The 13,218-nt window shown below is 45.5% G+C and overlaps 1 protein-coding gene across 1 annotated transcript in view; it reads left to right on the top strand.

The window, feature by feature from the left end:
• Positions 1–1,757: 1,757 nt before the first annotated feature.
• NSG2 (neuronal vesicle trafficking associated 2) overlaps positions 1,758–13,218 on the top strand; it is a gene marked incomplete at its 3' end in the record, with an annotated part of 56,268 nt that continues 44,807 nt past the window's right edge. The window contains exon 1 of the mRNA XM_081232890.1: positions 1,758–1,901. Coding sequence (XP_081089016.1) covers positions 1,773–1,901 — 129 coding nt within the window. The 5' untranslated portion in view covers positions 1,758–1,772. The remainder of the gene's footprint in view (positions 1,902–13,218) is intronic.

Genomic DNA, 13,218 nt, shown 5'->3' with positions numbered 1-13,218 from the left:
CCCTCTCTGATTCCAGACACCAACCTGGAAACCCCGTAATGTCATGGACTGCATACAGACTTTGACAGCATTGGATCAGGGCTCAAATCCCAGTTCCTGGTGCTACACCAGCTCTGTGACCTTAGCTGACCTGCATGATGACAGTAGCATTGTGAGAATAGGAGCTTATGTTTATGCACTGCTTGCCATGCACCCTGCTCTGAGCTAAATGCTTTCCCCAAGTTATCACATTCACACCTCACACTAACCCCATCATGTAGGTACTCTTAGAAATCACAATTTGCAAATGAGGGAAATAGTCTGAAAGAGCCTGGCAAAGTCCCCACTGCATGGGAGATAATGAATATTAGTTCTCCTTCTCTCCTTACACAGGTCAGAGCACGATGCATGTCCTGAACAATTCTGTTTCATAATATTTTTCTGGAAGATCTTAGGAGTGGTCCGTTCTCCTAATGAATATGCCTCCTTCTCCAGTTTTTCTAAAGGCTCAAAGATTGCTTATAATATGGTGCGTATTAATTTTTTTATTTTTTATGGCCAGAATCCCTCCCACTCTTTTGAAACCATTTTGTCCCATCCTGTGGTTGTGGCCATGCATGAGAAACAGCAGGTGGTGCCAGATGACAGATGGTGTGGGAGCCCGTTTCCCGGTGGGAGGGGGAGCGAGCGAGCGAGCAAGCAAGCAAGCAGGCAGACAGCTGCCAGGAGCCCGCTCGCTTGCGCCTCGCTCTCAGAAGCTCTCACTCCAGACGCACGCAAGGCGCTGTCCTTTCAGCACCACAAGCTCCGGCTGAGGAGGGAGGACTCCTGGCCGTCCTCGTCTTCAAGTTGGCTTGAATCTGCTCTGACCACCCAAGAGTGCAGCACAGTAAGTAGGCATTTGTTTTTGCTATAACCACTCCCCAATGTCCTCCAACCCTTTCCCTTTCACTCCCACAACAACCCTATTTTGTCTAATAACGTTCCATCAGCAGGATTGACAAGAAAAATTCAGTTGTACTGGGCTTCTGGGGCAGGGGTGGGATCACCGTTTCACTTCCAAGGGAGCTGGAAAGAAATAAATGTGATTTGTTTATTTAGTTGGCAATCTTGCAATATGGGGATTGCTAACTTTCCATGGAACCAAAAAAAAAAGGCCCTTTGCTATTGAGGAAATGGAGGCATTCCATGGCTGAATAACAGGATCAGGTTCAAGCCAAACCATTTTTGTTTTAGGAAATTGTATCTCCTGTACAACCTACATATTGAGTAAAAGGGTACACTACACATAGGGGCATTGAATATATTTATTGTATTTTAGGGAGATTAATGGAAAAAAACAACAACATAATAAAATAGCAACCAAGATGGTAAGCTGAAATTTATCATACTGCAGGGTGACCCAGAATAATAGGATTTATTTTTGCACTAAGAATAAGCTTTCCACTGAGATTATATGATTATGTTAGCTCTAGTGTCTTGGATTTTTTTTATGATTGTATATTTTGTATGTGAGCCTAGGATTTTCCTTGAGCTTCTTAAATTTGAAAGCTCTTAAGTGCCATGGGTAGGTGGCATATCTGGATGATTAAAGAAGTTTTACTGGATAATGGGAATCATGTCAGGAAATGTAGCGGAAGATCGATGACTGATCTGTACACTGAAGCTGCTGGAGTGGAACTGTTGAGGACAGCGCTATTTTCTCGGTCGTCAGCCCTCTGTTTTCCTGCCTCACTTCCCACTGTAACTAGAATCCTACTGCTTGCCTTAGGTCTGGGAAGAAAGGCGTAAGGATGGTGAAGCTGAACAGTAACCCCAGTGAGAAGGGAACCAAGCCGCCTTCGGTTGAGGATGGCTTCCAGACCGTCCCCCTCATCACTCCCTTGGAGGTTAATCACTTACAGCTACCTGCTCCGGAAAAGGTAAAGCAGGTGCTCTTTTCCTCATCAGCCCCCCATGCTCCCCCCTTCCCAGGAAATAAAGCAGCAAAAAATTCCACCTCCCCCAAACCCTTTCATTCCCTCATCAGCCAAATACGTTCCCTTTCTTGTAAAATGTAGTTATTCCTTCCAGAGACATGACATCTCTTATGTTATTTCAGATTTATGGTAAGTGTTTATTCTTTTTTTTTGTTCACATATACGTACATGAGCAAGAAAATAATCTTTCCTCTTAAAAGTTTCATCATAGTAGATGACTACTAATAAGCTTCTAGATGATGAAAGAGAAAATTGTCTTGATTATTTTGGGAAGGTGTTTCAAAAATTGACTGCTACAGATTTGAGGACAGAGAATTGGATGCAGTCCAACAGGCATTTAATTTGCACCTCCTAAGGCCCCATTCCTATGCTGCAAGTTGGTTATAAAAAGACACATTACAAAATCCCCTTTCAGTATAACACTTAAATTAATATAAAGCATCATGGTAAATGCAGTGCCTGAGCATTACAAAGATTGTGAGAGCACAGGAGTGGAAAAAACTAAACTCTGTTGTGTCAGAGAGGGGACTGGGAGGACAGATTAGGTAAGCTGCAGAGGAGAACATTTGAATTTGGCTTTTAAAGGTGAGTAAAAACCTCCCGGGTAGACCATTGGAGGAAAAGGCATTTAAGGCAAAGGGCACACATATGCAAAGGATGGAGAGCTTTTGGGAAATAGCATGACTGAAGTAGAGTGTCTTTGGCGGAGGCGTGGCTGGAAATGAGTGACTGGCTGATGGCACATCTCCTGACATGGGAGTAGTCCATGAAGAATGGAGGTGAGCAATTATACAAAAGTGGTGGAGTTATCCCATGGACATAGGTGGGAGAAAGGATATTGTTTAAGATCCATCTGAGAGAACTTGGGGTTTTATAATGTGAGCTTTTACATACCATAAGAGAGAGATTTGGAGGCAAATGATGAAGTTCCCTTGCTGAAGAGTGAACAATGGATCATTCCATTTGTTTGATTTTCTCATCGGCATCTACAGGAGGGCATTGTGTGTCTTAACCAATTGGCTCTATCCAATGAAAAGAAGAGGAGCCAAAGCTAGATAAACGTCCTGGCTGATTGGCTAAGGCTTGAGTCATCTGTTTTGAAAGTGCAGAGATTGTCAGTATGAAAATGTGCATACGGGTGGCAGAAATAAAGAATCCTTGAGCCATTCTGAGAAACTGGCAAGATCTTTTGAAAATAAAATTTGAACAGGCAGTTAGCACTAAAGAAATGTGAAGGAACAGTATTAATTGGGTATTGGCTACCTTTATAGCAGAGGTTCTCAGTTTTTGACTTGAATATTAGAGTCACCCGGGGAGCTTTTGAAAATCCTGATATCTGTATCAGAGCAATTGTATCAGAATCTCTGGGGGTGAGACCCAGGTGTCAATATTAATTAAATCATCCCAGGTGACTCCTGTGTGCAGCCAAAGTTGAGCACCACTGTGTTAGATGCACATTACCCAGGGATTATACATCCATGTTTGTGGGCAAAAGGTGAAGGACCAGAGAAATTTGGTTAGTTATCCAAATTCACAGAAGGAGTAAGTGGCAATGCTGGAATTTGATCCCAGATGTAATGGAAATTGAGGAGAAGCAGAGGGAATATTATCTCAAGATTTTGTGAAGTTTCAGGAAGAATCTTTACCCTTTACGGTCTCGAAGATCTGTATGTCCCTGACAGGTATGCAAGGAAAAGGGATTGTGGTGAGGTCACTTCTCCTCTTAGCTCTACACACATCTGCAGGTCATCCAGAGGTATCATGGCCTCTGTCTCCCCTTACTCCCCACCCCATTTCCCACCTCCAAGGGCTTCTTTCTTTCCTTAAGAGAGGAGACACACCTGATAACCACTGCGCATCTGGTCCAGATGTCCCAAAGACTGAAGATAATACATTGTGGACTTGCATGCATGGAAAGGAAACCAAAGTATCCTGTAAGATGCAAAACTCTAGAGGAACACATTGCCACAGGGGCACATCACAGACTCACCCTGATGTTCATGATAAAGCCTTTGTACCAGGCGGACCTCAGTGTTCTCCGCTATGAAGTGGGGAGGATCACACCTACTTCACAATGGTTGGGGCAAAGTTAGATGTGGCCTTATAAATAAAGTGCCTGGCACAAAACTAACCATAAGAGAATAAAAATTATCATTTTCATGTGCCTCTTAAATGCTAGATGCTGCTGTAAATCACAAGTACACACACACACACACACACACACACACACACACACACACATACAATGTTCTTTCATCCTTGCAATAGTTAAAGGACCTAATAAGGGAGTTGCTACTTTGATCCAATTTTTAAAGACGATAAAACTCAGGCATGGAGTGGTAAAGTCACTTCCCAAAGTGCAGAGTTGGTAAGCATCCTGGCAAAATCTGGAGATTTTGGGTATTGGCTACCTGTTCTAGAACCTTCCACCTCAGCAGGAATAGGGAGCCAGCTGGTCTGGGAGTCCCCAGACTTGGACTCTAGCAAGAGCTCCGTCACCAACCTCAGCTCAACTCCTGTGAGTTGTTTCTCTTCCCTTAGACCTCTGTCTTCTCTTCTCTGAGTGGGAAATTATATCAGCAGTTTTCTGTGCTAGGATTTAGATTTTATAATATTTACAAGAGTAAACCAGGTTTTTCCCCCTGACATTAGAACAGATGTGTTAACAGTAAATTCCACTCAAGAAGCCAAATGCTGAGAGCAGTGTTGTGTTTACCAGCACAGACTCGGAAGCCCCTCTCTTGGGGGGTTCACTGCTCTACCTTTTATGAGCCTACCTTGGCTGAGGACTTGAGTGAGGTTCTCTAACTGGCTCAGCCTCAGCCTCCTCGTGGGTAGAGGGGGGACTCAACCTCACGGGGCTGTAGAGAAGGCAAGGTGAGTTCTGACACAGTTGTCAGCTCTCTCATTATGTCCAGCCAGATGGTGAGGGTTTGAAGCTAAAAAGGTTATCAGAAAGAAGTATATTTAACCCCAATGTTACATCATGGGTTTTCCTCTTGAAAATGTAAAATACAGAGTATGCTTGGTGTGTAATACTGACAATTATCTTGTTCACTAAATACTCTTTAGTATGGAATGCAAGTTTCTGGGGAAAAGCTTTTGGAGGCTAAGTGGTGAGGACGAGCATGTCTGAAACCCTTGCTCTGGGCTAGGAATGGGCCATGCAGGGCATTCATAGCTGTCGTTTCAGTTAATCTTCCCAACAGCCCTGTGAGGTGGGTGTTAGTGCACCCATTTCACTGGTTGGGAAACTGAGGCTCAGATCAATGGAGTGACTTGTCCAAGCTTCACAGAGAGAGTGGAAGAGCTGGGGTTGGAACCCCGGTGCACCTGACACCACAGCTTTCCCCTCTGCACCATGCTACCTTCGATAATGAGAAGCCTCCCATCCCCAGGCAGTGCTTCCCCAAACTCTGCATTCCCTCATCTATGGCCATGGCTTCTTCTTGAGCTCTCCTGGACATGCAGGTGGGGCCTGGGGCGATCCTGCAGAGAGAATGTCATGGCCTCCAGGGCCCCTTCCCTACCCAGTGCTAGCGGGACTGTGCTTGCATTAGGAGACGAGATTGGCTGGCCTCGTGGTTGTTTCCCCACCTCTTCTATCACGCTAATCAGTCCTCCACAGCGGGCCTGCAGTAGTGCCTCTGGAGTTGTGACCAGTCCTTCTCCATGGAAAGCCTTTCCAGTCACCCGCACAGGGTACAGTCCTCACATCCTGACCTTGGCGCTCCAGGTCCTCCATTATCTGCCCCACTGGCTTCCATTCCTATCACTCCTCCCTTTGTACCTTGAACACCAGCAGGTCAGAACTACCTAGAGCCATGGTTTTCAACCAGGGGTGTCTTTTCCCCCCAGAGAGACATTTGACCGTGTCTGGAGACATTTTTGGTTGTGACAGTAGGAGGAGGGATGTTTTGGGCCAGGAATACTGCTAAATATCCTACAATGCACAAAATTCCACCCCCTACCCCCCAAAAAAAGAATTGCCCTGCTCAAAATGTCAACAGTGCTGAGGTTGAGAAACCCCGCCCTGGAACTTTCTACACTCTCCAGGGTATTTCTTGCTCCCTCCTCTTTGCCCACGCCATTCTTTCTGCCCAAAATGCTCTTCTTGCCTCTTTGCCTGTCTGATAAGCCAGTGCTCATCTTCCTAAGCCCAGTTCAGAGAGCAGCTCTCCTGGATACCTTCCCTAACCACCCACAATTATAGCTAAGGTTATACTTATTACACTGGAAGGTACTCACTCTCTCATCCAGCATGTCTATTGGGCACCTTCTATGTGCCAGGCCAGGCTATGCATATACAGCCATGAAAAGTCAGGCATGGCCGTTGCTTTCATGGAGCTTCCTGTTCAGTGGGGCAGAGGGACTTCAAACAAGCCAGCACACAAATAGAAATACAGAGATGCAAACTGCAAGAAGGGCTATTAAGGAAAGAATAAGGTGCTGTATTGTTAAGAGGCGATAAGACTTAAGGGGATTAAATTATGATGGGGCTTCCCTGGTGGCGCAGTGGTTGAGAGTCCGCCTGCCGATGCAGGGGACACAGGTTCGTGCCCCGGTCTGGAAGATCCAACATGCCGCGGAGCGGCTGGGCCCGTGAGCCATGGCTGCTGAGCCTGCGTGTCCGGAGCCTGTGCTCCGCAATGGGTGAGGCCACAACAGTGAGAGGCCCGCGTATCACAAAAAAATAAATAAATAAATAAATAAATAAGTAATGATGGCAGGATGGTCAGGGGAGGTCCTTCTGAGGAAGGAGCCCTGACTGAGAGATGGAGGATGGGTTGGTAAGGGGAGTAGGAGGCAGAGGGACCAGCATGTGGACAGGCACTGAGGGAATGGGAGGAACAGTCCAGAGGTCGGTTTGGCTGGGTCAGCTGAGGGAGGGGGAGAGACTTGGGAGATGACGTGGGGTGGGCACCAGTTCATGAGGGGCCCCATGCATTTTTCTGAAGAGGCTGGCTTAAAGAGGAGAGTAACAGGATCAGATTTCTATTTTAGGAAGATTCCTCTGGCTGCAGTGGGCCACCCTAGGGCCAAGGGACTCATGCTTGTCTCCTGGTCTCTTCTTCCTCTTTTCTCCAATCCATCTTCCAAATGAGGCAGCACCAGAGAAAAGTCCCCCAAACAGAGGCTACCTGGTTTCCTGCAGTACCACCAACCCCCCAGCCCTGGCCATGTATGGTGGAAGAAAAGAGTGGGGGGTAGGAGATCAGCTAGAGGGTTACTGCTGTGCTCATGAAGGGGATGGTGGTGGTGGGTACTAGGACGGTGCCAGCAGAAATGGGGCGGTGGATGGATTGATGGAGACTTGGTGCTGGGTCAGCACTGAGGAGCTTTTCCTACTAGGCCTGAGGGTCCTGGCTCTGTCTCATCTTTGTAGCCTTAGTCCTGGCCTATGGTGGGCAGCAGGAAATGGTGGCTGAATGAGACCCCCTGCCCCTTGCCTAGGGTAAGGCTGGGCTTAATTTTTCCATTTGAATCTAGGCAGTCTGGTGGCTCTCTCTAGGCCATGGGAGCAAGCTCTTGAGAAGCTGGAACATCAGTCTGTAGATACCAAATTCCAGGACGTGCCTTTGGTTTATCTAAGTGACCACGATAACCCAGATGTCCCCACAACTCCTCTGTGAGGTTGTAACCATGCAAAACAGGCTCAGAGAAGGGGAATGCTGTCCTAGGACACACCAAAAGAAAACAGTGCAGCCAAGATCTGCACCCAAGAGTGCTGGGAAATGCCAGCTAAGGGATGGCTGGTCTGCGGAAAGCAAGCCACAGACCGGCACAACCCCACCTTGGCAAAGCCCCAGATGAACTGTGTATTCATCAGGCCAGCTGCCAGGCTCTAGACAAAGGTACCTTTCCTTTCTACTGGTTACTAAGTCTTTACACATCCTAGCGGACGTTGGCTCACCTGCTTGTGGGAGGAAAGGAACGCAGACATTAAAAGATCAATTATTGATGTTTAACACCCTTCAGTTTGTGTGATAGACCGCATGCGCTTGGTTGTCTTAGCGACTTGGATTCAACTCTCAGCTAAACTAATTATGTGCTGTGTGGCTTTAGGCAAGTTGCTTGGCATCTCTGGGCTTCTTTTTTTTTTTTTTTTCTTCTGTAAAATGAACATAATAGCTACCTAACCGGGTTACTGTGAGGAAAAAAAAAAGTGAAAATTGTCTAATGGCACAAAGATGGTGCTCATTGATAGAGTTTCCTTTCTTTCACTGGATATTTGGAATATGTCTCCTGAAGGTGACATTTTTGGAGGATGACTGTAAATGTGAGACATGCTGAGAAGGATGGGGTTTCAACAGCGGGGATGCAGGGGTCCGATGGGACGGATCTGGAAGGATGTTGGGCAAAGGAGATGCTTCTCCTGTCACTGAATCCTCCATGCCTTCTTGGTCATTCTCATGGCTTCACTAGAGGGTTTCTTTCTCTCCCCATGGCTTCACTAGAGGGTTTCTTTTTCTCCCTGATACACAGAATCAGAGAACTGTCAGCCTTTCCCTGGGGAGCATAGAATGCACACCTCTGCCGATTCCAGGCTCATTGAGCCCCCTTGTTCTGCTCTTCAGAGACTCACAAGATTATAAATCACCCTAAATTGGGCAAAGGCTCTGACTAGGTGATTCCAGCAAATAGACAAAAAATGACCCATAAGCAGATTAAAAATTATTTATAATTTGAAAATATAATTTTAATGAAACATAAATTTTTACCTTTCTGATTGGCAAAAAAAAAGTAATAGTGCCTAGTGTTGCTAACACTGGGGGAAAGCAGATCTTCTCATTGCACTCCGGTTGGTTTTAAAATTGGATGCAATGGTTTTAGAGGGTATTTGGATATTGTTTATAAATTTAAACTGTATATCCTATTTAATTGGTATGCTTGCTACTGGCAGGAATTTATTCTATGGGTATATTTTTCAAGTATGCAAAGGCATATATATATATATATATATATATATATATATATATATATATATATATATATACATACATATAAAGAACAATTGGAATGTTCCATGAGATTGGAGTGGTTGGATAAACGCTGGTGCATGGATGTGGAAGAGTAAGCAATTGTTATGAGGATGGGACAGATTTGCTTGTGTTTGCGCTAATTTGGAAAAAGCAACAGACACATTGCTCTGTTAAAACAACTTTAAAGAGTGTGGTATAGAGTGATCCCATTTGTGGAAACACGTGTGTATATTTCATTCTTATAATTCGTAAAATAGTCTTGAAAAGACACACAAGAAACCATTAGATGGTTAGAGTATGGATGGAGTGGTTGGGTTCCATTTGAAAACTTTATTCTACAATTTTCATGCATTTTTTTTACCATGAGCATATATCAAATTTTCTATTTTTAAAAAATCACCTCTATCTCACAGATGGTGAAACAGTCTCAGAGAGCTGAAGTGACTTACTTACTTGCTCACGTTCACACACGGAGAGACCACTGTGGAACAAGCTAGTGCCCCTGCATGTAGAGGGAGGCCTGTATAGATGCACATGCATTATAGCAATGCAGTTTGAATTTGAATCCTAATTCCACCACCTACTCGCTGTGTGACCCTGGGCCAGTTTACTAACCACTATGTCTCTCTGTTTTCTCGTTGTTAAAACGAGGACAGGAATATCTTCCTCTAAGAATTGTTTAAAGGGTAAAATGAGAAAATGCATGTCGAATGTTTATCACAGTGCCCGGCAGAGAGTAACTGCTTAATGCAAGGTTGTTGGATAAACCAACAACCATCATCATCAGTTCAGTCCCAGAATCAGGATTGTCTTTCCTGAAGTGCACGGGTCTGGCCCCAGGCTGTAGGAAGGCTTGAGCAGAGAGGTGGGCTGGGCCTTGCCCTATAGGGGACAGGCCTGGGTGGCAGAGCTGTGGGCCGGCCTTGCTGTAGTGACTCCGGCCCAGGCAGCTAGCCTCTGCTCAGAGCAGGAGCTGGCCGTCCCTGTAGGAGCCAATGAAGAGTCGCTCACCTTGCCCAATTCTATGTCTTGCCTGAGAGTTGGAGAGTCATAGACTTATTGGGCTAGCCCATCCATTTGAGGCCGTACTGGCCAGCCTTCCATTCTGCCCTGAGAAATCAAAGGCCCAGCAAGTAAAAGAGACTCAGTTCCACAGAAAGAGCCCTGGACTAGGAGTCAGCATGTCCATACTAGAGTCCTACTTCTGACACTGCCTTGTTATGTGACCTGCAGCAAATCCCTTCCCCTTTCTGGGCTTCCATGTCCCCATCGGTGAATGGGTGGGATTGGACAACACTGCCACTAATGTACTCTGAGCACTGACATTTTACCTTGTGTTCTGGGCCCACTACCAAACTTCAAGGGTCCAGGGAAAGACTCCAACCCAAAGAGATGGAGTGTGGGTTGAGGAGTGAGGCAGTAAATGGGAGAAGGTTCCCAACTATGTACTCAGGCCCCATTGGGGTGACTTCACCTTGTCTCTTTAGATGAAGGATTCATTCATTTGTTCATTCAGTTAATAGCATTTATGGAGCATCAGGTGCCATAGGATCAGAGTTTGATTGTTACGAGTTTTGAATGATGACCTTACTAGTGGCCCTTGATCTGAGCCAGAAGCTCAGGTTCAAGCCTTGACTCTGCCTCTTAGTTGTTATGTGAGGTTGTGAAGTCATTTCTGCTCCCTGAGACTCAGGTTCCTATAAAATGGGAATAATCAGTCCTACCTCAGAGTGATTGAGAGGATTTACTGAGATATAGGATGTAAAGCTTTTGGTACAGTGCCAGGCACACAGTGGGTACCTTAAAAAATGGTAGAAAAAAGCAACATGTTTTTGAGTTTGGATACCAGCTCAACCACTTACCAGTCATTTGATCACAGGTAAGTGACTAAAGTCTCTGAGGCTAAATTTCCTCATCTGAAAAATGGGAATAATAATGATCTTAAAGGAGAGATGTGAGGATCGGAGAGGGGGTTTTTGTGAACTAACTGAGGACACATCAGTAGGACCTGTAGGTCAGTGTCTGGTGCACAAGAGGTGCTCAGGGGCTAGCCTTTCATTGTACTGCTCCAAACTTCTCTCTTTGCTGCAGGAATGAGCCAAAGGATACAGCTTAGGTCTATTTTTGGCCTGTGCAAGTCCAGCAAGTCATAAAAATACAATCATGCTCCTTGTCAGCACTTCTGCACTTTTATTTATTGTTCCTGCCAATCCTGGGACCTCTCCATGTGGGAACCTCTTCATTATTGATAATTCTGGGAAGTAGTATTTTAAATTTTTATGATCTGTACTTTGCACCATCTGAACCACCATGTATTATCTGGCCTTGCCAGCAAAGGGGGAATATATCCAGATGAGGGGTCCTTTCAGATGAATAATTTATCCCATTTTCACAATGCCAATTATGTTAAATTATGTTCTTCATATCAGCTGCTGACCGAACAATGGGGACTGATGTATTGATATGAAAAGAAAACAAATGTATTTCTTTGCCCATATCCACAATGATATTTGAAAACCTGGAGTTTCACTCTCCCAAGTGTCTATAAAACCCCACTTTTAATAATAACAAGAGTAGAAAAACGTTTTTCCTCCCCTCTCTCCACTTTTTCCTCCCATTTCTGTTATTAATCAAGGAGCTCAGGGCTCTGTTTTGCTCCATTTTTTTTTTCAACTGCAGAAAATAGAGCCTTTCTTTGAAAATTTATTTTCTCTTCTGTCTCTTTCTTTGCATATGCAAGCTGATTCCTCCAAGGTACAATTCATAATGATTGGCTAACATTTCTTATGCTTTCCCCTTCATAGTACTAAAAAAAGTGACTGTTACTATCTCTCTCTCTTTTTTTTTTTTTTTTTTTTGCTGTACGCGGGCCTCTCACTGTTGTGGCCTCTCCCGTTGTGGAGCACAGGCTCTGGACGCTCAGGCTCAGCGGCCATGGCCCACGGGCCCAGCCGCTCCGCGGCATGTGGGATCTTCCCGGACCGGGACATGAACCCGTGTCCCCTGCATCGGCAGGCGGACTCTCAACCACTGCGCCACCAGGGAAGCCCACTATATCTCTTTTTATAGAAGGGAATTGTTTCTGGCTCCAGTCCATGGGAGCAGCACACCACACTTCATGACATGCCCAATACCTGGTTGATTCCAGTAACTGTAGGGCTGGTTTTCCCTGCTCTCTACATCTCTCCAGTGTATCTTCACTGTGCCAGAGGCTTCTCCTCTACCTGTAATGCACACCTGGAGAGCCATTCTCTGGTTTATAATCCTTCCTCAGTTCCTCACTATTCTCAAGTTCGTCTTCAAGATGCTAGGCATGGCATTCACAGCCTCTGTTTATCGCTCACTTCACCTGCTCTGTTCCCTGGCCACTCAAAACTACCTCTTTGTGGTTTTCCCAGGTCCAGCCTCCTGGATGTCTTCTGAATGTTTGCTGGTTTATGATGCTCTCTTGGTCTAGAAATCTCTTTTTGTTTGGGTTTGGGGAGGCAAGGATGGAAACAAGGAAGCTGTCAGAGCAAAAGTTCGCGGAGAGAGGATGATGCTGTGGATTAGGGTGTTGGCAGTGTAACTGGACAAATGGGTTTATTTGAGAGAAATTTTTGAGGAAGCAGGAACTGGTGATTGGAGTGGATTTGGAGACTGAAGGGAAGGGACGGATTATGAGAGATTCCTGTATATGACTTGACATAAACAATGACATGTCATGCTGCTATTTTCTTAGCTGGTGATTACACGGCGAAGAGAATGTTGAGGGCAAGATGGTTGGGGAAGGTGGGTCAGGGAACCCAAGTGCTTTGCTGTGGATGTGGTAAATTTATGTGTGTCTATCCAAGGGCAAATGTCCAGTAGGGTAATCTGAGTGCTGGGTGGGGTCTGAATTGGAGATGTAAATTTGAGAGTTATGGGAATAAAGATGGACTTGGAAATGATGGGAGTAAGAACACTCAGAAGGGACTTGTAGGAAGGAAGCATGCCCATGACCTAGCCCTGAGAGATTCTAACAGTGAGAAGTCAAGCAGAGCGGGAGGAACCTGAGGAGGAGCCTGAGGAGGGCTGGTCAGTGAGCAGGGAGAAGACCGTGGCTCCGGGAGGAGGACTTTTAAGGAGGAATGAGTAGTCAAAGAATATTACTGAGAGGTCGAAGAAGATGAGGCCAGCAGACTGCCCATTTGTTCCAGGCAAATGGGCAAAGACCTGCTTTTGTCATGGAGAAGGGGTTCTAATGAGCTAACACTTCCTTAGGGGCAAAGGTAAAATATTACCTGGGTTGCTTTTGG

This window comes from Mesoplodon bidens (assembly GCF_964165515.1).
Source record: "Mesoplodon bidens genome assembly, chromosome: 4".
In the NCBI taxonomy this organism is placed as follows: domain Eukaryota; kingdom Metazoa; phylum Chordata; class Mammalia; order Artiodactyla; family Ziphiidae; genus Mesoplodon; species Mesoplodon bidens.
The sequence above is the reverse complement of the archived record's forward strand: the minus strand, read 5'-3'. Positions and strand labels throughout refer to the sequence as shown.